This window comes from Lissotriton helveticus, chromosome 8 (genome assembly GCF_964261635.1).
Source record: "Lissotriton helveticus chromosome 8, aLisHel1.1, whole genome shotgun sequence".
In the NCBI taxonomy this organism is placed as follows: domain Eukaryota; kingdom Metazoa; phylum Chordata; class Amphibia; order Caudata; family Salamandridae; genus Lissotriton; species Lissotriton helveticus.
This window is the reverse complement of record NC_136069.1, coordinates 171153619-171179966: the sequence shown is the minus strand read 5'-3', so window position 1 is coordinate 171179966 and position 26348 is coordinate 171153619. Positions and strand designations below refer to the sequence as shown.

At 47.8% G+C, this 26348-nt stretch overlaps 1 protein-coding gene across 4 annotated transcripts in view; it reads right to left on the bottom strand.

Moving 5' to 3' along the window:
* The window catches only part of BRWD1 (bromodomain and WD repeat domain containing 1), a 2464655-nt gene that overhangs the window by 1103989 nt on the left and 1334318 nt on the right, over positions 1 to 26348 (bottom strand). For all 4 annotated transcript variants that reach the window (XM_078656838.1, XM_078656840.1, XM_078656841.1 and 1 more), the window contains one exon: positions 12849 to 12965. In XM_078656838.1, the coding sequence (XP_078512964.1) occupies positions 12849 to 12965 (117 nt within the window). The remainder of the gene's footprint in view (positions 1 to 12848; positions 12966 to 26348) is intronic.

Genomic DNA, 26348 nt, shown 5'->3' with positions numbered 1-26348 from the left:
GCGTCGGGATTAGCCGGCGGGACAAGAAACATGCCAAGTGCACCCACAATCCCTAAAAAGGGTAATTAGGGGCAATTTGCATAAATTCCAAACCCGCTGAAGCAGGAAGAAACATTCAGCAGGCAATGTCATAGAGACCATAAAGTGGCTTACACAAGAAGCATAAGAGTGCCTACCTTTATTGAAAATTCCAACTTGCTTGACAGTTCTCAGCACGGCTTTCGATCAGCTCACAGCACTGAGTCTGCTCTCACTGTTGTTACAAATAAAATCCGATCGGAGGTTGACAAGGGACACCCCTCGCTGCTTGTGTTACTAGATCTCACAGCAGCCTTTGACACCCTGTCCCCGTCAATACTGATCTCCAGGCTCAAGGACATCGGATTAGGAGGCTCTGCCCTAAGTCTGCTCTCCTCCTTTCTCCATCACAGGGAGCAGAGAGTAAAAATGGGCAACTTCCTCTCTGATCCCCAAAAGGTGCAATGTGGGGTTCCTCAGGGCTCCTCGTTGAGCCCTCTTTTATTTAACATCTATGTTACCCCACTTGCATAGGTAGTAAGATCATTTGGCCTGGATGTGTTATCATACGCTGATGACACACAGATCTTGGTATCCATCACCCAGCCAGTTTGTGAGATTGCTTCCAAGTTCAGAACCTGTATGGAGGCAGTCTCCAAATGGATGACGTGTAATTTCTTAAAATTAAACGGTGAGAAAACCGAAGTTATGGTCTTCGGAGGGAGCCAAGATCTTTGGTCGAAGGAGTGGTGGCCCATGTCCCTTGGAGAGTGCCCAACCCCTACTCCTATTGCTAAGAATCTTGGAGTACAAATTGATCCTACCCTCTCTTTCGACTCCCAGGTAAATAGGACAGTGTCAACTTGTTGTGGCACTATCAGAATTTTAAAGAAAATTGCTCCTTATCTATCCTTGGCAGCCCGGAAACAAGCTACAGCTGGCTTAGTACTATCGAGGCTAGATTATTGCAATGCCCTCTATGGTGGCATCAATAAAGGTTCCATCCATCGCCTCCAAATGGTACAAAATGCGGCAGCCAGACTGGTGCTAAGTCTCCCTAGGAGAGCATCTGCAACAATGGCCAGAAGGGATCTCCATTGGCTTCCAATTCCATCTAGGATCTCTTATAAAATTCTCTGTTTGGCCCATGGTGCTATCCATGGCTCAGGATCTGAAAGCATTAGATCTCTTCTGTGTGCCTACACCCCTATCAGAACTCTTCGCTCATCTGCAAAGAACAGGCTGGTGGTTCCTAGGTTTACCAAGGTCAGATGGGGAGGTAGAGCTTTTTCCGTCTTGGCACCCAAACTGTGGAACCTCCTCCCCCTTGAGCTTTCCAGTCAACCATCCTTAGCAATATTTAAAAAGTCACTTAAGACCTGGCTTTTCTCTCAGGCATATTAGGCTTTGCTTTCCCGCTGGCCTTCTGGTCCTGGCATTGGAGTTTGGATTTCTTTGTCTGTCTGTAGTGCGCCTTGATGCCCCTTGGGGCTAAGTTTTGCGCGGTATAAAAATGCCTTTCATTCATTCATTCAAAGTGAGAAACAACCCACAATATAGACTTGCAGGCAGTAGATAGAACCACTGCTATCAGAAGAGCTGTCCTGCCGGCGTAGCCCTAACAATAGTATGTGAAAATGTGGAAAAAAGGCATATCCGAAGGAAGTGCCGAAAACGCCAAGTTTTACGAATGGTGGGAAGAGCCTCAGAATCTGAGACCAACACCCCAGAAAAGACACTAACAGTGTTGACACCAAAAACGGAGCATATGTCAAATTAAGAAATCACCTCAGTAAGCAGACGCAAGGAGGAGCCTATGGGCAACCTGCAACAACTCAGAAAAGCTCCCCCACACATGGAGATATAGGTATAGACCTCGCAGCCTCGAAAAGAGGTGGCGATGTAGGAGGAGGAATACCAAGGCAACCAGCATGTATACAGAAATGTATAAACATATAAATATGTAGAGACAGAACTAGCCAGGATCAAAAACATGTCCACACCGTATCATACCCAGTACAGTAAGGGCAAGTAGGAGCCGGTTTTGAATAGGACACCATTAAACCTCCCAAGGAGGTGGATGACCATGGCGGAAGCAGATGGCACCAGGAAAAAACATAGAACACTGTACAATGGACCATGAGGCAACACATGGAATCCACAGGATCTCCAGGCCCAGGTGAGATAAACAAAGCTATATAATAGCGTACAAGTACCCCACATGGAGTATGCATACCCCAAACAACAGGGAACACCTCTTACGGCAATAAGCCAAACCAAAGGAGCACAGTAACAAACTAAACCCGTGAACATGAGTTTCAAGCCGTATGACATTCCCGATCTGAACCACCAGCTCAATACCACAGTCAGAGTACCAGACACAGCAACCTGTGGAACAAGGTCACAGCAGGTCAACAGGCAGCTCAAAGCAAAACCCATCCAAGGGATGCCAATAAAAGGGTAATCACCCTTGACCACAGAAAAAGGAAGACATAAGGCTCACTGACGTGTCAAACACAGAGCACATCTGAAGGATGGGAAATGAAAAAGTACCACAATGGAAGATATGCCTAAGAAGACCTAAGTGGGAGGACGAAAGCATGCAAGGAGCCGGTGACCTGCCAACTCGGCTTGAGCATCAAACAGCAAAACCCCATCAAAGGGTAAGTCAACTAGTCGCTCCTGGATATTTTCAGGGAATACGCTAATCTTGCAACCAAGCGTGACGCCTTAAGGCAACAGAGCCCGCCATAGCTTGGCCCAAAGAATCCGCAGTATCTAAGGCTGAGCAGATTGTGAATTCTGCAAGGTCGCGGCCATCCTGGAGGAGGTGAAGGAGATCAGCGCGAGCACCTTCAGAGGTGGCAGAAAGCAAAGACTCTGCAGAGTCCCACAGGGCAGAAATAGCCCGAGCCAAAACACACACTGTATTTAAGGACCGTAGGGCTGCACTAGTGGATGCAAAGATGTTCCTACCCCATGACTCAAGCCATCTGCACTCCAGAGAGGGAGGAAGCATTAGAGGGGACACAGAAGGAAAGGCAGTCTGCAACACAAACCCCTGCGCATCAGGATGCATAAAAAGACAAACAGGATCATGTGGAGCAGGACGGTGGCGGTGCAACACTGAACGAGCCACGGGATCACCTGAAGCAGGCCGGACCCAGGTACCCAAAAGGGCATCATAAAGGAAAGCCTCAAACGGCAGAAGCGGCTCCACATTCCCAGACCCACATTGAAGGACCTCAAGCAAGGGGTCCACAGACAAAGGGCAGAAGGGGGTTGCATGTTTAAAATGCGGGTGGCCAATGGGACCACTCTCAAAAAAGCCGCACCAGCCTCGGTAGCTCTCCGCGGAGGGGACAACAGCTCATGATTGGGGGAGGGTTGTAAGCTGACCCTCCCAAGACACTGAGGGTGTAACCAATGACCCACGTAAGGGAAGCCCATTAAAGAATGAGGATCCTGATGGGGCTCCTGGGGAGGCAAAGAGCCTGCCGGATCTGGGAGCTCCTGAGGAGGCTCCACAAATTACAAGAGGGACACTGGCAACAATACCTCCAGCAACTCCGGGCGAGAGGGAGGCGCCAAACTCTCTCCAGAAGCCACTACAGAAGAGTCCACAACTCTGCGTCGACACTGCGCCAAAACGACGTGTGTGGGCGCCGATCGTGCCTCGTCAGACGCCGACTGGGCTGCATCCGGCGTAGAGCCGGCAAAAGCTTTCGGCACCGCCCTGGCGCCGACTCTGCCTCAACCATGACAGGCTCCGACTCTGGAGAAAGAGGCGGAGCTGGGGAGGCGAGCCGCCTGCCCGTAGAGGGGGACCCAACCAGGCTGCGCCCTGACACCACATCTCCGACGTTCCTGGGGGGCAAAGGCTCAATTGACGCCAGGGGAGAACCAACCACCCTGTTGTCTGATAAATATCACTGGCTTTCTAATAGCTCATCAACTATTGTGCAACGTTATTGATATATCACTTTGAATCCACACTGCATCTGGGTAAGGGCACTATTTGGTGGACATTTTCATCCCTGTGTGATCCAAAACAAATATTTAAGACGTTACATGTATTATTTTGCAGCCTTGAAAAATTCACGCTGATGAAACACGTGTCAGCTGCCTGTGTGTATTGGCTATTTCAATTTATATCTGCATCATTGAGTGCTGTGGTACTGTCTTCTGGATTGGTTTGCTGATCTCGAGATTTTCCGGTTCTGGCCATTTCACCCTAGATGGCAGGGAGTGTGTATATCATGGGAGCACCAACCGCATTTATTTGTTCTATACTATTTCCCTAATTGTTGTATGTCTTGGGATGTGTGATCACCTTGGCATTACCACTATTTTTGTGTATGTTCCAAGTGTCCAATTTGTTGAGTTTGCCAAGCCTTGTTCGCGGCTGAGTAAAATTGCATTGATTTATTATTGCTTGTAAAATCTAAATCTCCAGAGGTGGATCATTTTTGTTATAGAGTCTAAAATCTTATTAAAGAACTACCTATTTTAATGAATTAGTATCATTTCATTTCATAAATCTTTATTTCGGTAAAAGTTTTCACCATAAAAGACATTTGTAACATCCATAATATTATTAAAAGATAAGATTTATGCTTTATAAAATCATCCATTATCATTAAAAAGCGGTATTTCAAAGTACAAAAACATAACCTTGGTGCGTTGAAATCAGTTACCAGCCTTAAGGTATTTTCTTCTCAGAAACCAAATAGCACCCAAATATTTGGCCACTGCAAAAACAATATGGTCCGACAGATTTGTTTTTAGGACTCTAAAGGCAGCCAGACACTCTCCAAGTCCCAAGTTTCTGCATAGGGGAACTATCCATTTCTTACGAATCCCTCGGTAAGCAGAGCAAAAAAAGAGTATGTGAAGTTCAGACTCATCGGACATTCTACAAGCTGGACACATGCTGGCTGATTGTTCACTCCACTTGCTTGTGAATGCTCGAAGTGGGAGGGACCCATGCCTCCATTGCAAATATAATTTCCTAAGCAAGGGAGGATACAGTTTATCTAGAACTGGTTCAAAACTATACGTAACCTTGATGCATAAAAAAGACTCAGTTAGTGAGCCAGGTTTTTGGTGCTGTAGGAGTTCCATTAGTTTACTGTAATAGTATATCTTTGCTAATTTCTTTTTGGGAAAAAGTGGGCAATTGGTTAGAGGATCATACCACATCTTTGAAAGTCCCAGACCCTCCAACTCTGATTTGATAAATTTCAGCCATTTGATTTTCCCAGCATTGGGCATAGCAAGCACCTCCTGCAGTCCCTGTCTGTAGCTAGCCAATTCGGGAGTTACCCACAGCCTGCGCCAGAAAGCCAGGGGGCGAAAAGCCAGTTCTTCATCTAATGGTCGCATCCCTAAGTCTAACCTTAAAGGGACAAGAGGCGTACTGGCGGGGAGTCCTACAACCCTCCGAATGAATCTATTCTCCTCCTTTACCAGATCTGATGTTACTGCATGCCCCGAGAGCTCACACCCGTACATGGCTGCCCCCCTTGCCTGTGCCTTGTAAATCTGTATAGGAGGACCAGCGGGCCGAATAGATGATTTGTTATTGCCCAGGAGATTCAAGGTACCCCCCGAATATTGAATCAATTTGAGGAGTGCTTTCTCCTGGTGCGTATTCCAGGTCAGTCTGTCATTTAGCATGACTCCAAGGTACTCGAAAGTTTTCACCCTTTCGAGCCTGCTCTGTCCGATGTTAGGGCTGAAGCTAAATTTAGAGGGGGGGTTGAACACCATAAATATGGTCTTTAGGGTGTTAATTTCTAGACCATATACCCCACAAAAGTCAGTGAAGCCATCAAGAACGCGCTGAATGCCCATTGTGGACTTAGAAAGCAACAGGGTGTCGTCGGCGAACATAATCGCCGGCACCCTGATGTCCGCCAGCTTAGGAGCGTCAGAGTTAGGAACCCCGTTTAGGTGGGAGATAACCCCGTTGACGTAGAGGCAAAACAGGGTTGGTGCAAGCACACAACCCTGTCTCACCCCCCTGCCAACGGGGAACCTATTTGACAGGGCTCCCTCCTTGCCACACCTCACCTGCGCAAAATTGGCAGTATGGAGACGAACAATCATCTCCAGCAGACCCTCAGGTACCCCCAGTTTGGCCAACACATCCCAGAGCTTTTTGCGGGGAACCAGGTCGAAGGCCGCCCTCAGGTCCACGAATACAGTGTAGAGGCTGCCACCCTCCAACTGCACCGTTTTCCAGAAAATGAGGACAAGCCGGAAGACCTGATCTATGGTTGAGACCTTCTCCCTGAAGCCTGCTTGGAAGGGACTCAGGATATTATATTCCCTCATCCATTCCAACAGGCGGTCCAACAACAGCCTGGCGAAGAGCTTTTGGGAAACGTCTATTAAGCTTATCGGCCTATAGTTGGCTGGGAGCAGAGGTGAACCTTTCTTAAAAATTGGGACTATCTCTGCCCCCAGCCAGGTTGAGGGGATCGTCATGCCATTCAAAATCGCATTGAACAGCGCCCTGAGGTACGGGGCCCAAATTGTGACTTCATGTTTGTATAAGTCCCCTGGCAGCCTATCTAGACCTGGCGCCTTTCCAGCAACCAGAGCCTTGATTGCCATACTAACTTCTGCCAAAGTGAATCCGTTCATTGGAACTACACTTCCATTGGGTTGGTACATTGTAACTTCTGGTGGGGTCTCCAATTGGTACTGATTGTGTGGTTTGTACAGGATTTTAAAATGATCCTCCCAAACGGGGGCAGTTATATTTGCTTCTACTGCGGCTAATGGTTCAGCTGAGCCATGCTTAACGATTTGCCAGAATTTTCTGGCATCTCGCAATGTAAGGGCAGCTGTCATTTCAGACCAGTTTTCCTCATCCCATTCAATTTTGGCGCTACGGAGGATGGTCTTATAAACTAGCCGCTTTTCCCTGATCTTGCTCTGAGTTTCACGTACTTTAAGGGACTCTAGTAGGTCGGCCTTTGCCCTCCTGCATGAAGCATTGAACCAGGAGGCTCTTTTCTTCTTAAACTTCTTTGACCTAGCTACCGGGTTCAGCACTTCTGCCAGGTTAGTACATAACTCGGAGTGAGTGGCCCCTAGCTCATTGAGCTTTGTAGGAGAGAGCTCGATGTCGTTGACTAGCTGATGACCAAGGGCCTCAACCTTTTCCAGTGCAGGGACGACTGTCGCGTACAGCCTTTGGATGTTGGATGGGTTCTCCAGCAACTTTGACCATTTGATTCTGCGTCTATTGCTAGTTAGGACTAAGTCAGCTGGGTTTGCTAAATTTTCTTCTAGCAGACTCGTGTGAGACCCCTGGATCGCAAATCTCAGTGACAGAAAGTTATGGTCGCTGTCAGACCTGGCTACTATTCCAAAGTCCTTGACTTTAGCCCAATCCCTCACAGAAACCAGGATATAGTCAATACGTGACTCATATCCGGGTCTATTGAAGGTGTGTTTTGGTGGGATGTCCCCTTTGATCCGCCCATTACAAGCCCTCAGCGAGTGACAAAGCGTAAAAGATGTTATTTGAGTGGTAAGTGGCGTCCAGGCCTTTATAGGGGGGCCCACCAGAGTGGGAATATCCCAAAGTTCATCCTCTTCGCTTGTTAAGTCTGTCAGATGGACCGGGAGGGGCTCATACTGAGTGTTAAAGTCTCCACCAACTATTAGTGTGGAGCAAAGAGTCGTAGAATCAAGGAACAGCGCTAAGTCCTCGATTGTTCCCGAGGTATCTGCTATCCCTACCGATCTTGAGTATACATTAATCAGTGTTACAGTAACACCGCCTGGCCACTCCAAGGAAACACACTGGAAATCGGCTGAGTTTGTTTCCAGTTTTGTAGCCCTGCAACCAAGATGGGATCCCACCCAGATCAAAAGGCCCCCTGATGGTCGTCCCTTTCCACCCTATTTTACCTGAATCTCAAAGGAAGCATATCCTGTACGGGAATGTTTTTCCCTGGCCCATGTTTATTGGAGTAGACATATGTCATGCCCTTCAATTAGTTCTACCCACTCAGGGGAGTCTAATTTATTGGCCAACCCGGCGACATTCCAGGAGAGTATACATACTACTCCAGGAGCCGCCGGCGTATCAGTGGCAATAAGTGCCAGAGAACACTTGCGTGGCCCGGACTGGCCTTGCTGGGTGAAAAACGGACCGTCCGTTGCCGATAACCTTATTTTTGGCATGATCTCAAGGGGGGGATTGTCCTCGTTACTTGGGTCTACTTTGGGCTTATCTATATCATTCTTTTTATCTTTAGTTGACTTAGGTGTTATGATGCCCGCAGGGAGTTTGACGGGTGCCCTTTCTATGTAACTGATTTCCCCTGCGGTTAAATTATAAATCCCCGGCTGTGACGATGTGGCAAGAGAGCAATCAATAAATAAGAACTTTAAGAACTAATGGACTTTGTGCTATCTGAATAATTGTGTGGACTTGAAGAAAATTGAACTTATGAAGTGATTTGAATTGAAACTCAATTGGATAAAAGTAACTAGTAGGGATGTGCACTGGTATAATTATCTCTAATTATAAATCCCCAGCTGAAGTTGTAATGAGGGAGAAGCAGATCGATCCAGTTGGGATTGTAAAGTGGGGGATGCAGATCGGCCAAGGGGGTAGACAGATCGACAGGATAAGTCTGCTACTGATGGGATGTCAGTAGACCTGTGTGGGAGTCAATCCACTTCCTCGAGGCACCCGAATCTATTGTAAGTCGGTACCCCGGTCCACCCACCGTGTATGTCTGTCCAATAATTGGGTGGCCCGCCCCGCACGCCTTTTCTCTCCGGAATCCAGCTCCAGTTCCCTCCTATGTTCAGATGTGGTCGTGGTGGATAAAAGTAGGTAAGGGGTCTGGATGTTATGGGTGAATTTACGCTTGTATGATTCCAAGAGTATACGGATTGCGCAGTGTTATGATTTTCAAATGAGACTATTACACAATCGCCAGTAATGGACTTGTGCGAAGTGCCTATCCAGGGGACCCGGCGCACCATGAGGATTTTACTCCTCAGGTGGTTCGGTATTGGCCTGTTGACATTAAGCCAATGGATTACTTTGTTCTTTAATGATCCAAAGTCTTCCTGCTGTTGGTATTGCAGTTCCGGGACCCCTGTTAGCACAACCACATAGGGTCTAACATCAGGGGGAAGATCAACAAAACCCCTATGACGATTTTTGTTGGCATTTACTCTCTGGGTAATGGGTTGTTTGGAGTTGTAGTCTCTAACCTTCGGGTTAGCCGTATCTGTCAGGGGTGGTACAAAGTGACCTACCGTAGCTGGCGAAGTGGTGCAGACTGAACCGCTGGTTGGTTTGTGGCCACCACTGCCATTTTAGCGGAAGTATCTATAGTATCCCTATGCCGAGGTTTCGGAATGGGTTTAACCTTCGGGCATCAGATGAAATAGCAACAGCTAGTGTTTTAGCAACAGGTAGTAGTGTAGTATTAATAGTATCCGATGGACAAATAGGTTTATTATCATAGGTGCTAACGGTTGCTAGATTCAAGATGCTTTTTTCAGTCTCGAGCAACTGAGTTTCAATGCGGGAGAGTCTTAGTTCAAGGGGGGTTAAGAGTTTTTTAAGTGTTTCCCACACAATTGACAGAAATTCTACATCCTTCCCTTTTATAGTACAAAGTGGGGCCTCACCGTTCTCGCTTTCTATTACAAGATTATCGTTGTTCACCGGTTGTGCGGTACTAGGTTCTGGTCTTAGTTCAGGGGAGTATATACTACTCACTGGAGAGGATTCTGGGGGTACATTAAGTAGTGCCTGAGTGGATAACTGGGCCTCTGCTACCGTGGCTTTTTTTCTTGAGTATGCCGAAATATTATTGCGCTTTGTTTTGTGGTTTAGCCCTTTTTGTGGGGTATGGAAGATCCCCCCACCCAATTCCAGAGGTTTGGGAGTTGATAACGTTTCTAAAGGGGCCCCATCACCCACAATGTCCGGCCCAACTGCCCCACCCGATGAGAGTATTAAAATGTCGGTGGATGGAGGTAAGAACCCCCCCTTGGGTGTAAATGGCGTGGCTACCAGTGACTGGTGGATGTCTGCATGTATCGTGATCAGGGTGGGGACAGGACCATTTGCTCGATCGGGTGTTTTAGCAAAGGCAAAGTTCCCTAGGGAGGATTTTTTGTGCGCGGCCAACTCCTGGGATAGCCTTCTTGCTGCATCTAATTCGATAGAGACTCTGTGCTGCATTTTATTAATCTCTCTATCAATGGCTATGTTAGTCTTAGTAATAAAGTCATCTAGTGTCCCATCTTTCAATTTGCCCTTGGCTGCCCTACTTCTATACTCACAGGTTGACATGGTTCTTAAACAACAAGAGGTTGGGCGTCCGGGGCACTAGGGAACACAAATAGGGTCAAAGAGTATGGCCCAGACCAGTCCTTTCCGTCCTCGAACGGCCTCAAACGGCCCGCTCTTTGCCCGGTCTTCGCCCCGAGCTCCGCCCCGCGCGCGTCCCGCCTCGCGGGGGTGCTTACGTCAGTAAAATACGTGTGTCAGAGGGCGCGGCCGCCGGGGGAAGAGGCACCAGCTGTGGAAAGTGGGGAATGCTGGTCCTCGCAGTCCCCCGGTAGGCTCCTGACGCAGTGAGCACACTAGTGTCCTCCGCCTGGGCTGTCTCACTGGGAGCGCGTTGGAAGCCGCCGACTGCGGAGCTGCTCACACCAGTTAGAGAAGCATCCGGGAACAGGCAGGAAACGCAGGTCTCGGAACAATCCTCGGCAGTGACAGAGTCCATGATTGAGCGGCACCCGCGGAGCGGGTGTCGCGAAAGGTATTAAGGGCGTGTGTCAGAGGGCGCGGCCGCCGGGGGAAGAGGCACCAGCTGTGGAAAGTGGGGAATGCTGGTCCTCGCAGTCCCCCGGTAGGCTCCTGACGCAGTGAGCACACTAGTGTCCTCCGCCTGGGCTGTCTCACTGGGAGCGCGTTGGAAGCCGCCGACTGCGGAGCTGCTCACACCAGTTAGAGAAGCCTCCGGGAACAGGCAGGAAACGCAGGTCTCGGAACAATCCTCGGCAGTGACAGAGTCCGTGAATGAGCGGCACCCGCGGAGCGGGTGTCGCGAAAGGTGTTAAGGGCGTGTGTCAGAGGGCGCGGCCGCCGGGGGAAGAGGCACCAGCTGTGGAAAGTGGGGAATGCTGGTCCTCGCAGTCCCCCGGTAGGCTCCTGACGCAGTGAGCACACTAGTGTCCTCCGCCTGGGCTGTCTCACTGGGAGCGCGTTGGAAGCCGCCGACTGCGGAGCTGCTCACACCAGTTAGAGAAGCCTCCGTGAACAGGCAGGAAACGCAGGTCTCGGAACAATCCTCGGCAGTGACAGAGTCCGTGAATGAGCGGCACCCGCGGAGCGTGTGTCGCGAAAGGTATTAAGGGCGTCTGTCAGAGGGCGCGGCCGCCGGGGGAAGAGGCACCAGCTGTGGAAAGTGGGGAATGCTGGTCCTCGCAGTCCCCCGGTAGGCTCCTGACGCAGTGAGCACACTAGTGTCCTCCGCCTGGGCTGTCTCACTGGGAGCGCGTTGGAAGCCGCCGACTGCGGAGCTGCTCACACCAGTTAGAGAAGCCTCCGGGAACAGGCAGGAAACGCAGGTCTCGGAACAATCCTCGGCAGTGACAGAGTCCGTGAATGAGCGGCACCCGCAGAGCGGGTGTCGCGAAAGGTATTAAGGGCGTGTGTCAGAGGGCGCGGCCGCCGGGGGAAGAGGCACCAGCTGTGGAAAGTGGGGAATGCTGGTCCTCGCAGTCCCCCGGTAGGCTCCTGACGCAGTGAGCACACTAGTGTCCTCCGCCTGGGCTGTCTCACTGGGAGCGCGTTGGAAGCCGCCGACTGCGGAGCTGCTCACACCAGTTAGAGAAGCCTCCGGGAACAGGCAGGAAACGCAGGTCTCGGAACAATCCTCGGCAGTGACAGAGTCCGTGAATGAGCGGCACCCGCAGAGCGGGTGTCGCGAAAGGTATTAAGGGCGTGTGTCAGAGGGCGCGGCCGCCGGGGGAAGAGGCACCAGCTGTGGAAAGTGGGGAATGCTGGTCCTCGCAGTCCCCCGGTAGGCTCCTGACGCAGTGAGCACACTAGTGTCCTCCGCCTGGGCTGTCTCACTGGGAGCGCGTTGGAAGCCGCCGACTGCGGAGCTGCTCACACCAGTTAGAGAAGCCTCCGGGAACAGGCAGGAAACGCAGGTCTCGGAACAATCCTCGGCAGTGACAGAGTCCGTGAATGAGCGGTATCAGATTTGAGTGCTGTGTCGATTACTTCTTCAATTGTCTTGGAGCTGTTCAAATGCTTAACATTGTTCCTCTGTTTAAGCCTTGCTGCTTAGTGTCACAGCTACCCAGGAATAAGCTGATGGGGTAAACCTGCTGGACCTAAAGGGACTGGTAAGTATATTACACTGCGAGGAAACAGAATCTCACCATTTAATACACCCCTTTTCCTCATATACAGCTTAAGAAAAAACTGAATGGTTAGACTGCGAGTGGCTGCCAGTTGTGGTTCTTACATTTTTCATATTTTTATTTGAGTGCAAAATGAAGCTTCATGTGAAAATATAGTGCTAAACACCATATTTGTGTTTGGTGTAATTACATGAAATTTCATTTACTTTTCCCTGCGGTAGCAAATTTTGCATCCCTAATTGTTTTTGAGTGGGTGTTTATTGTGTGGAAGTGCAAAAAATAGGTGTTTATCTGCTTATGCTAATAATGGCTATATCCGTTTTGGCAAGTTTTTACATATGTTATAGGTTGAAACAAACATTAAAGCAAAGTGATGTCGCAGTATAATTATGTCTTACCTCATCGCCCATCTGAGGAACAAATGGAGACTTTCGAGGCATTGTATCAGTTATCCACGCAGAAGGCTGCCAAGTACTGGACACTTCTTGGTTTTCTGACTGTTCTGTGACATTTCTCTTTATGTTGAAATAATTAAAAGAACGAGTTACATAAACAAAAAAAATTCTTGTTTACAACACTGTTGACCACACATTGATATTTTCTGGATGAAACAAATGTTCTAAAATTTACCAGGGCAATTAAGCAACAAAACGTAAACATGGGTGGAGAAGACATGCTTTACCACAAGGTAGCTGCTTAACCTAAGAGATATAAATAAAAAGGCTAAAACACCTATATGGAGCCAGCTAGGCTGTTCAAAAGCCATCGTTCAAGACACACATGTATCTATTTGTTATTTACTATTAATGTTAATTAGCACCTATACAGCACATATATAACAAATTCGTACTTTTAAACATATTTCTCCAGTATTGGAATAATTTAAACATAGTTTGATACAGTGGAATACACAGTTTTGCTTGCGCGACTTAGAGAGGAAGTAGCTCAAGAACTCTGAAAACTTGGTTTCTGTCCTTTCTTTAGAACTCACTTTCTTACCATTCTCACTCTTTTGCTTTAATTTCGTTGCTAGTTAGATTGGAGTCTCCTACAAGTCTTCATTGTCTATGGTACTCGGCGTTAAGTTAGACCTTTGGCTTAAGTCATTACATTACACGCTGCTATGCAGTGACCTATGCAGTCATGCAATTGATGGTTCAGTTTATCATCATGCCTCTAATTCCATACAACAAACTAAACATCTCTTTCATTGGCACTCAACAGTGGCTGATCATGAATTTTCTAAAACTGAATGACAATAAAACAGTTTCTGTTGATGAGTGGTCAGAAGCAGCGTTGGTGTAGCTCACATTATCCCTGCTTTTCTCTTAAGGAAAGGTGAAATTGAGCATTGTAAGTAAAGTAAAGTCCACATTTGTAAAGCGCACAATCACCCGTAAGGGTCTCTAGGCGCTGGGGGGCCGTTGGGAAGATTAAGCGAGCTATTGCCCAGAGTCACATGGTGCTGGGCTGACCTGCCGCCGGAGCCGGGGATCGAACCGTGGTCCCCAGATTCCAGCGTCAGTCGCCCTGGCCGCGGCGCCACACCTCTTCCCAAAGATCTTTCTTTCAGTCCTTGATAAACTTGTCTTCTTAGCCTTATTTTGGGCTTGTTGGCTCTTGTGCAAGAGCCTTCCATTCATTCTTCCTTAACAACATTCTAAGATGTTTGCAGCCTGCGGTCTTTCAAGCACAGAATACAGTAACTGCTTGTATTCAGAACTGATACAATAGTCCCTCTCCAGTCTACAGAGAACCTTGAGTTTCACCATACGGAAAGGTTACATCTACGAAAATATATGTCTTAAAAGCTCGCATAACACTGCTTATCACAACATCAAACAAGTTTTGAATCCCATTGTCTAATGCACAAAGTCTTAAGGACTCAATCAATTCTACTGACTTTACTTTACTCCAGGTACCAAAGGAGAAGAATGGTTTTCCTATCTGAGAGATTGTCAAGACAGTGTTTACCACTGATTTCATGCCATTATGTCTTTCCAGGTAATTGTGAGGCCATAAAAAGCAAGCTACCTACCTTCAGGAACGTTTTATCTGGTAGCGGCTATACTTAGCCACATATTTCTTAACTTAGAATGTTCCACAGGCAGCAGACTGCATCCAGAAACATTTTGTGAGCAGGACCCCTTTTTCATCTGATAGAGACTTCTAGCCGCGAACATGATTTAAACCAGAAAGCCTTGCAGGACAGGATGGGGAAAGTGCTCATCCCGTCAGACCTGACTGTCCAGGCAGAAGTATTTGGTGAACATGTGCAGTGAAGCCCAAGTTGCTGCCTGGCAGATGTCTAGGACCAGACCTCTGTGCGCTAATCGAGTGGTCGCTGCCTTTGCTCTGGTAGAATGAGCACACAAACCATATGGGGGTTGCTTCTTGGCCAGTGCATAGCAGATTTCAATGGAGAGTACGACCCTTCAGGAGATTGTCCGTTTCTCCACGGCCTTCCTTTTCTTGGCCCAGACATACCCCATAAAGGGATGATTGTCCACCCAGAAGGGTTCTGTGCTGTCAGCGTAAAAAGACAGTGCTCCTTTTGGGTCCAGCCGGTGGACTCGCTCTCCTCTTCTTTAAAGGGATGAGGAAGAGCGTAAAAGGTAGGCAAGGTGATGGGTTGGCCTACTTGGAACGGGTGACTACCTTCGGCAAGATGGACGCTCGAGACCGAAGGACCCGTTATTTTCTGGGAAAAAGGACCTGTAGGTAAGCGGTGGGGACAGTGCTGATAGCTCACTTACTCTCCGGACAGATGCCACCAGAAAAGCCATCTGGATGGTGGGGAGCCTAAGAGGGCAAGAATGGAGAAGATCAAATGCAGTGCACATTAACAAGGTAAGATCCAAATTAAGGTTCAATTGAGGCATAACAAAGGGAGCTTGGGGAAACGTGTTGTACACTTTTAAGGAACCTATTAACCATGCAGAGGGTAGAACAGCTTTCAATGGCAGCCAGATCACTCAGAGCTCCAGTAGGTAGATGTGGAGTCCAGATTCTGCCGGAGACCAGAAGCCTCTGATATCCACCTCTCCCAGATGGCCACCCCATCTAGGGAGTGACGCATCTGTGACTACTGTCACATCTGGTTGGGGAAGGGAGAGGGATCTGCCACTGACCCAATCGCGGTTCATTAACCACCACTGCATATCTGTAGCAGTTATCTGGACTACGACGGAGAGTCCGCATATGCCAACAGGCATGAGTCAAAAGCAGGATGCACTAGGCCATGAGGCCCAGCAGCCTCAGAGTCAGTCTCACCAAACCCACGATAGAATCTGAAACATCTGTATCATAGCCTAAATATCATGGATTCGTCACTTGGAAAGATAGGCCGGAAATTGCACTGTGTCCAGAACAGCTCCATTGAAAGGGAGCATTTCAGAGGGAGTCAGGTGTGACTTCGGCACATTGACAGAGAACCTCAGCAAGTGCAGAATGTCTGCTTTAGTCTAAAGGTGAAATGCAGGAAACATCTGTGGGCAGGCAGGATAGGGATGTTGAAATGCTTATCCCGTAAGTCCAACACAACCGTCCAGGGCAGTTAGGACTTGAGCTAAGGTGAGCATCTTTAACTTGTTTCTTCAGGAAGAAGTTGGGAAGGCACAGGTCTGTCCTTTTTGAGCAGCAGAAATTAGTGGGAAGAGCAACCACATCCTACTTCTGATGCCGGCACCATCTCAATGGATCCCCTTGGACAGAAGGGCCAACGCTTCCTGAAGGATCAAGGAGAGACGGTCTTTGTGAGATAATAGGTTGCATTATATGGTGTGGTTGTGAACCTCACATTGTAATACACTTACCAACCCATTAGGTAAATAAGATTAGTCTGTTAAACCCTATGCTCAATCCAGGATACATGTGGCACTGAGCAGCAAGACTTACAAAGAGGAAGTAGTCTAAAGCATTTATACAGAATGAAAACAATTCAAGAAGAAATCGACATGACACTCAGGAAATCTGACACCAATTTAGAAAAATAGACTGTATTTGGATCTTATCATTTTGATTATTACACATATAGCATTGGCATTAAATTTGACTGGCTTGTGATTTTTTTATTATTTTGTTAGTTGCTACGTTTCTTATACGACCATGAAGAGGGTTTAGTGATTTCCATTCTGGGTGCACTTTGGTTCTCCATTAGTTTTGCTTCTTAGACGTTTTAGACTGACTCTGCTCTGTATAGCCACATATAATGTCGTTTTCATGACATTATTCTAGGAATACGCTGTACATCTTGCTTGTTATTCAGGGACTCTTCTTGGGATTCAGTATGCACATCTTGTACAAGGTTGTTCAGAATAAATAACATAGTGTACTGTTTTCTCTGTTCGTTCAGCAACAGCACCCCAACGTTTAGACACAACTTGTTGCACAGCAGCATCGTCTAACACAGTAGTACTTATCATATAAACTATGTCCCGTTTCCTTTTGGGCCCAGAGAGGAGGATTCCAGTAGAGAGGACTGTTCTGCAACGAAAGCAGTACCTAACATGCAGCCCCGTGTAAATGGAGTTTAAACTTATGATGTGGACCACCTGACTACATACTGTAGGTATGGCGTTTGAGGCCGATCATATAGATTTCCTTGTGCTCACAGAGTTAGGATAGATTTAGCCAGATAGATAATTTGAAATGGTTGGGATGTTTGCCCTATACACCATGCTAGTAATGGTAATTACTTTGCTTAGTTGCATCTGCCTAATGCAGTCAGCACATTTGCTTCATAATAAACTACGGTAGTTTCTATAAATATATAGTAAACTTTCTTTGGGTCTTTCTTATGTTTACTACGGACATGAATGAGTGAGTGAGTAACGAAAGGGGAGGGTTAGAGAGCAATAGATATTAAAAGGATAAAAAAATCAAAGCATTTTTACTCAACCACGAACAAGTCTTGGCAAATTCAACGCATTTTACACTTATCCAAGTTTTCCTTAGAAAAAGTTTCTAAGTGTCATTGCGGTTTGGTAGAATTACTTGGGGCGACCAACTCTAGCAGGGAGCTAGTCAGGGGGGACCATGTCCTCAGGATCAATTACCATCACAGAAGAAGCAGTCCTTCAGAAGCTTCAGACACTATCTGTGTTGTAATGGATTCCTATGGAGTGGTCCTGATGCAAGGGATGGAGGAAGCTGGAAATGCTCTCAGAGTGATGTGATGCAGTCGACATGGGTTTTCCTGCAGGCACTCCTCGGTCCAAGAAGATGGTGTGGGGTCCTGATTGTAGGGTCAATGTGTCATGATTACGAGTACGCATACAGCCACCATCCCTTCCCTTTCCCGGTTTCGCCTGTCACGTATGTATGCATCAGGGACTACATATCCCACAAGGCTTAGGGGCCTATCTCAGACAGACAGGAAGGAGCACACTCCTACTTATACCCCGCCTCCAATGGAAACGGTGCTTGACAAACTGCCTACGGAGCCTTGGATCTGTTTGCCGTTTCTACGTTTCCCTGTGTCCTGCCAACTTCACGTTTCTGCCGGGATTGGAAACGTGCTACTTGAAGCGCAACTGTGCTTCCTGAACTCTAAAGTACTTTTCCTTTGTTTTGCGGTGATTACCGCGGAACCGATTTGGAGCCCGCGTCTCTGTTCACAGGAGCCGAACAGGAGACGCTGAGATATTCGCACTGTTTGGGAGCGTGTCAGAAAACCTCCCTACAGGCGGAACTCTGAATTAACCGAAGCACCTCTATGCTGACGTGCTATAAGTCTCGGTTCAGGAACCGAACCGAACAACTTGAATTTTCTTGTTTTACTTTGCTTTCTTGACTTTGGATTTGCGTGGGAGACCAGACTACTTTCACGTCCCCTTTCTTGTTACGAATTCGCACCGGAGTAAAGTGAGCAACGTGAGAGTCGGAGACTGCGCATGAAGGCGCTCTCCTCTCACAACACGCGAAGATCTTCCCAGCAGTACTTCTCCCGGAACCCTCCGACCCTACAGGTTTACAAGCACCCATCCGACTGCGCATCAAGGCACTCTCCTCTCAAGGCACCCTCAACCACTAGAACATTCCTCTGGAGAGAGATCCTGGACAAATTCCTGTAAGTGCGATAGGGGTTGTGTCTTTCTGTGTACTGGTGGGGAGTGTGTTTGCGGTACTTCTCATTCTGTTCTTGTTTTCTTCTATATGCAGGGATCCCAGAGGGAGTATAGAAGACGGTCACCTAATCCTGTGACGGAACAGGCTTCTTTTGTTATTTTGTCCCATTCCCCTTTTCCCTTGAATACTTCACTACCCATAGTGCGCTGATACATTGTGGTGAGTTTAGTGTTTAGGGGACGTTGGGAAATATTCTTCACGGCTTCGTTCCTGCTGGCCGTTCCTGAGGTTAGTGGCTTATTATTTTTGGCGCTACTGACACCTGACACAATGTCCCACGAGGTCCTCTCCGATCTGGCCAAAGTCCAGTAACCACTGGACTACCAGTTGCCCAGTGCAACCATCAAATGCCAATGCTTCCTGGGTTCATAACTGTCCTTCGGAGGGTCCCAGCAGCTCTCTGACAGCACTCCCGGGCTCAGGGAACTCTGGTGCAACTCTGTGCATCCGGTCTTAGTCACTGGTGCTGCACAGTGGCAATGGCAGAGCTTGAAGACTTTGGGCTACCAACTTACCCCAGCAGGCTTCTTCAGCTGTTGTGTTCCTGTGCTGGGAGATGGAGGCCAGTAGGCTGGCTCTTGGAGTCACTTGGCTTGACTGGGTTCTTAGAGATAACTCCTCCTTTAGCAGAACACGCCAGGCACAGTCCCTCTCTTCACTACTCAGCAGGTGCAGTCTTTGAAGGTGTAGTCTCTTTTTGTTGGTCCCTTGGTGCAGTAGGGCAGTCCTCCTTTGGTCCTCTTTTCAGGTCAGTTGAGATCTGAGGACAGGGTGCCTCTATTCTGCTCAGAAAATGCCCCAAGAGCAAGCTATGGTTGGTAGCCAATGGGCTACCAGGTTCCCACCCACCTAGTGCACCATTCTGCCCCTCCCAAGATGTTGAGGCCTCTCTCTCGGTGTTCAGACCTCCTTAGTCCACCCCTCAGAGCTACACGCCCCTCGAGAAACCAGTTTGCAAACCCGTTTCTCCTTTCTGCTCCCCATGCCAGCCTGCCTGCCTAAACCATGAGTCAGCCCTACACATTAGTGCGACACATCTTGTAAGAAGCTGTCTTTTTATGTAGTAGTGCCAGTGTAAGGGCACACTATACAAAACGTCCAGATGACCCTTATTGGTATATAGGGCTTACTTTAATAATCCTAAGTGCTCTATTTGTAAGTAGGGTCGAGCAGCTTAGGCCTATCAGTTGAGAGTGTTAGGCATTGGTGCTATACGTAGAGTCAATAAATGAGAAACACACTCAAAGAAATCCAAGACTAATTTATAAAAATAACACAGATTTTTACATGAATTTAGACAGAGATCTTCGGAATCAAGTAAGTATTATCATCATAATCAATTTTACAAGAAACAGTAAAAATGCTCAAATAAGATTTTGAAGTATGAGCCTCGAATACAGTAATGTTATCTTATAGGAGGAAAAACATACACAGCAAACATATACTTGCAGCCAAATGTTAGAGGTGCCTTTTGAGGCTTAAGGTGCCAGTGAACCAACGCCCAAAGTACAACCAGCAGTTTTAGTTTACCTGCCCTAGGGTGTCTGGGTGCAGTGGTGCTGGTGAGGTTGGTAGCCTTGAGCACTACACCGTTAAGAGTCACTGGTACCTGTAACACAAAGGCTGCAAAGAAGGACTTGGGACATGTCTGGGTAAATCCAAAGGGGGGCGCAGGTCATGAGGACCCTAGATCAAGGGGACACGGTGAGGAGTCACAGACCTGGGCTGAGGAGCTTGGGTGCAGAGGGTCTTTGCTGGCTGGGCACTGGGGTTTGAAGCTCTAACGGTTGATGGTCGGTTCTGCAGTAAGAAGGAAAATACAACAGCAGGGCCACTATGGTCATAGATCTCATCTGTCCTGAAGTCACTCGACGTGCAGGAAGGCTTCCAAGGCAGTGGTGTCCGGGCTGGACAACGAACAACCTTGGCTGATGCAAGTGCCCTGGAACTCATGGTATTGGTGAAGGGGGCTCCTGGAAGGTCTATAGTCTCGAACTTCATCTAAGAGATGGGGCTGACATCCTACAGTCACGAAGACCTCCTCCTGAACCGTTGCTCTCTCTGTGGCTACGATGGCCAGCAACATGGTGAACCGAACAGATGTGGTGGATGTCTGCAGATGCAGGGGATGGCTCCTCCATTCCAAAGTAGATGCTATATGGTTGTCGAAGTGCTGGGCAGTCCTCCAAGTGTTGAGGAGGATGTTGGGTCTTCACAATTGTCGAGGTACCAGCAGCCAGGCAGGGTTTGATCCCAAGTTCAATGCAGGTCCTCCGTTCTCGCAGTGAGGGCTCTTCTTTGTCCTTCTGTTAGTTCTCAGGTAGTTAAATCCGTCACTCTGGTGTCGGGGGGGAGGGGAACCTTCATTGTCTAAGTGGAAGAACCTGGCAAGGCCATCTGCATTAGAATGGTCAGTCCCAGGACTGTGTCTCAATGTAAAGTCCAATCCCTGTAGGGATATGGACCCCCTCTAAGGGTTTTCACCTTTCATTTGAATGAGCCATCTGAGAGGTCTGTGGTTGATTTGAACAAGGAAGTGAAAACCAAACAGGTATGGTCTCAGCTTCTTAAAAGGACCAAACTACAGCAAAGGCTTACCTCTCTCTCCACGTTGTTCTCTGGGGAGTAACCTCCTGCTAATAAAAGCAAAAGGCTGGTTCTGGCCATCATTGTTGGTTTGGGTTAGGACTACTCCTATACCATGAAAAATGAAATGCTTTGAATAATCTGGCGCTTTTAGTATGGATTCTCAACACATTGTTTCCTTCAGAGTGTCCAAAGCCTTTTGATAGCTCAATGTCCACTTTACTTTGTTTGGAGGTCAATTCTATGAAGGGTACCACAATAGTACGATATCCCTTCACAAACGTCCTGTAGTATCAAGTCAAGCCAAGGAATGCCCTGACTTGAATCTGTATTGTTGGAGCCTCCCAGTCCAGAATAGTCTGAATCTTGGGCTGTAAGGGTTGCACTTGGCCTCAACCTACAACCCAGGTATACAACTGATCGCTGTGCTATCTGGCACTTGCTGGCCATGGTAGTGAGACATGCTTCTGCAGAGACTCAAATACCTCTCTAAGGTGAAACAGGTGACCCTGCAAAGTGGAGCTACAGACAACAATATCCAAAATATGCAACCCTACAAGACCCCAGCCCAGCGGGACGTTCCTCCCTAGCCCCTGGAAGGTTGCAGGGGCACATTTTAGATCAAATGGCATCAAAGTAAATTGGTACTGTCCATCTGGGATTGAGAATGCTGATTTTTCTCTTGCTCCTGGGTTGACACGAACGTGCCAGTGCCCTGATGTTGGTCAAAGGTACTGAGAAACTTTGCTACACCCAGCAGGTCAATGAGTTTGTCTGTTCTTGGAATAGGGTAAGCATTAGTCTTTGTGACTTCATTGAGACTGTTGCAGTCCACACAAAACCTCAGCTCTGGTTTACCTCCCTTATAGTGAGGTTTGGGGGACTAAGAACAGCGGACTGGCAAGGGGACTTAACGTGCTCAATCACCACTAGATCCAGAATCTTGCTTGCCTCAACTCTGATGCTTTCCTTAACTTAGTTGACTGCATGTAGCTTTTGTTTTTGACAGGATGGTTGTCCCCAGGGTCACATCTTGCGTGCACCAGGTTGGGAAAAGAGCTTAGCATAGTGACCCAGTTCTTGCTTGCGGTTGGCAGCAAGGGTGCCTGACAAGAACTATCTTTAGAGTTTTAGAGGAGGCCAGGGAGAGGTTCACTCTCGTCTTCCTGATCCTCATCAGTGAGCATGAGCATGGTCACATCAGCCCTGTCATGAAAGTGTTTCAGGAGGTTCACATGGATGACCCTGTGGGGGCACCTGGGAGTGCCTAGGTCCACCAAAGAGTCGAACTCCCATTTCTTTCAAAGGGTAGGGCCCACTCCATTTGTACTGGAAGACCCTAGGTACTATAGGCTCCAAAGGCCATACCGTTTGCACTGGCTGAAGCTCAACCAGCAAAGCCTTTTGGCCAAACCATTGCTTCTGGAGCTCTTGGCTTGCCTTAAGGTTGTGGTTTGTTTTTTCCATGTACTCAGCCATACTTTAACAAAGACCAAGTACATATGCCCCAGTGTCAAGTTTAGGTTCTTTGCGAGGCTTCTCCAAGCTTTCCCTCACCACAAGTAGAGGAACGCTAACAGCATGGCCAAACAGAACTTAAAAGGGACTTTAATGCACTCCCTTTGGTGGCACCTCTCTGTAGGCAAAAAGCAGGCATGGTAACAGAACATCCCATCTCCTTCTGAGCTTTTCAGTGAGTCCCATAATCATACCTTTCGTGGTCTTGTTAAACCTTTCAATAAGGCCATTTGTTTGTGGGTGATATGGGATGGTGAACATGTACATCACCCCACACTCAGCCCATATTGCTATCAAGTAAGGAGACAGGAAGTTACTACCTCTGTCGGAAACCACTTCCTTAGGGTAGTCAACTATGGTAAAAGTACTTATGAGTGCCCTGGCAACTGAAGGAGCAGTGATAGTCCTATGGGGAATAGCCTCAGGATACCTGGTGGCATGATCCACTACCACCAGAATAAACATGTTGCCTGAAACTGCTTGAGGGTCAAGGGGACCAACAATGTCGACCACGACCCTTTCAAAGGGAACCCCAACCACTGGAAGTGGAATTAAGGGATCTTTGATTTCAAACCTGTATTGCCACTGGCTAAACAGACACAGGAGTTGGAGAACTCCTTCACTTTCTGGGATACATTTGGCCAGTAGAAGTGGGCAACCAACCAACTCCAAGTTTTAGTCTGACAAGATGCACAGCTAGCGGGATGTAAGTGACTAAAGTGAGTAGAAACTACCTGTACATCTGAAGCACAACAACTCTCCTAGTGGCACCAGAATTGGGATCTCTGGCCTTAGTGTATAGGAGTCCTTCCTTCACATAGGTCCTGGGGGAACCACTGACGACATCCTTTCCCTGTGCCACAGCTAGCTGTCTCAGGTTTTCACAAGTGGGATATGTTTTTTTGTCCCTGGCATAGATCTTCCCTAGAGGTTGCTCCTGGTTCTAGGAGCTCTGCTGTGTAAGGCCCAAGTTCCTGAGGCTGACAGGTTTTCTCCCTGGGGAGAGGGTACCTAGGCATCTGACTGGAAGTTGATTTCCTAACCTTCCTGTCTGTTCTCTTGGAGGTTTGGACCATTATTCCAGGCTCCAAACCCTTTTTTTTTTACCCTGAGCTTTGCTGTGTGCTCTTTTTTTACACACGCCCATTCAGGTATTCCCAGCATTGCTGCATGGGCTCTCATCTCTACCTCAACCCAGGCTGAGGTCTCCAGATAACTCCCTAGCAGACATTCAACTGGTATGGCAGAAGACCCAACCACCTTTTGGCCAGTAACCCATCCCCACTCAAAGGTCCACCTGGGATGAATCTTGGCAATGTTATCAGAATTGATAACTGGATAGGTCTGTCAAGTTAACAACTGTTTAGGGGATATCAGTTTTAAAGTCACCAATGGCGGGTCTGGTGGCTCAGTGGACTAAAGCAGCCACTGCAGGGGCCTGTGTTCGACTTCATGGTCACAGGTTCAAATCCCGGCGGGTCCACTCAGCCGTTCATCCATTTGAGGTCGATAAAATGAGTACGATTAAGTTGAGTAACAATAAACATCTGTTATTCAGCGCCAGGGCACCTTCGGGTAATTGTGCGCTTTACAAATACACCTGTTATGTTATGGTAACACTTCCACCTGTATCCTTCTGTGCTTCTACTTCAACGCAATTAATGAGTGGCTTCAGTCTGTATTTCTCCAGGTTACTGGGCCAGTAAGCTAGGGTAGCCATATCCACCCCACCCTCAAACTAAAATAGCTTCAATGCACTCTCTGACCTGGGCACACCAATGATCCCATCTGGAGACAAGCAACGCCTGTGGGTGCTCCCGCAGTTTGATGACCATTATATTTCCCTGTTTTACCTTAGTTCCCACCCTTGGATTGGAAAGAGTCTCTGGGCCCACCCTCCTGAAAAGGTTTTTGTGGGACTTCAGAAGACAACTTGGGTTTTCCCCTTTGTGTCGCACATCTTTCTACTGGGGAGGGGAGGGGCTGCAGGGAGGGGATCAGTCAACAACTTTCTTTTGGTTACCCCCACCCTGGGTCTGTCTGGACACCTTTATTTTATCCCAATGGCCAGCATTCTTCCCCCAACTCCTGGGAAGAGATTAACCCTTAGTCCACTAAGTATTGATGCAGTTTTTCAGATTTACAATTACTCAACAGATGCCCCTTCATTAATAAATTATAGAACCCATCCTAATCTTCCACCTTAATGTCTTTCAATCAGCCACCTAGCCTTTTGAATGAGAAGTCAACAAAATCTACACAGGCCCGACTACGTTTTGCAAGCCTCCCTGAACTTGATCCTGTACTCTTCTGTGGTGAGTCCAAAGCCCTCAATCAGGGTACTGTTCATGTGATCATATGACTCAGCTTCTTCCTCATCATGCGTCAGGAATCTATCCCTGCACTTCCCTGAGAATAACTCACACAGTAGAGAGCCCCAGTATGTCTGGTGTAACTTTCTCATTTTACAAGCCTTCTCTATGGCTGTAAACCACTTTGCAATGTCATCACCCTCAACTATTTGGGGACCATTCACTTGGGGATTTTGGAGTGAAAGGTTGGCTCTCTCCCCATGTACTTTGTTACTGCCACCACTCATGGGTTCTAAACCCATCTCAGACCTCTCTCTTTCTATAGCCTGGATTTTGCTTCCAGGGCTACTTTGTTGGCAAGTCTTGAAAGCTATACATCCTTATCTAGCTCACCAAAGATCTCCTCTCAGCTAAAATAGTACATAACCTAAACCACATCATCACCCTGTGTTGGACAAAAATCAACACTTCTCTCGCCTCGGGTTATGTACTGGATTCCCTCCAACTAGGTCAAACCACACCCATTCTCAAAAATCCCAGGGCAGACCCAACAACCTCAGACCTATCTCAACCTCCTGTTCCTAGCCAAAACTATGGAAAAATGCATCTTCCAACAACTCAACTTGCATATAGAGGAACCAAACTTATTTGACTCCTTCCAATCGGGGCCCAGGAAATGCTGTAGCACAGAAACTGCCATGCTCACTATCGCAGATGACATCCATAGATCCTCAGAAAAAGGAGATTCATGCATACTTATCCTTCTTGACTTATCGCACAAGTTACTACTTGTGTAACGATATATCTGTAAGAGACATTAGTTAGTATTAGATTCCTTACCTTAGAATATCCCCAGGCGTCAGACTGGATTCGGAAATTTTTGCGTAGCAGTACCCTTGCGCGTCGGTAGGCGTCGTCTGCGGCTCCGCGTCCGTCGTCGGCGCCGTGATGATGTCGTCGGAGTACTTAGACGCCGCCTCCGCGTGCTGACGTCAGTTCGTAGACACAGCTTTTCCGCGCCAGAAACGCAGAGCCATGTTAAAAACCAACACTGGTGCCATTGAAACTAGGGCTCTGAAAGGGGACAACCCTAACCCTAGATATTGGTTCGCAGAACGGGGAGGATGGGTGGGTCGGTAAGGAATCTAATACTAACTAATGTCTCTTACAGATATATCGTTAAACAAGTAGTAACTTGTGCATCTGAAAGAGACACGTTAGTATTAGATTCCTTACCTTAGAATAGATACCCCAGCAATTCCAACCCCGGTGGTGGGTCTGCGAACCAAAATCACACCAGAAAGTCCCGGAGGACGGAACGGCCAAAGAAGCCATCCCTCCGGACTTCGCTGT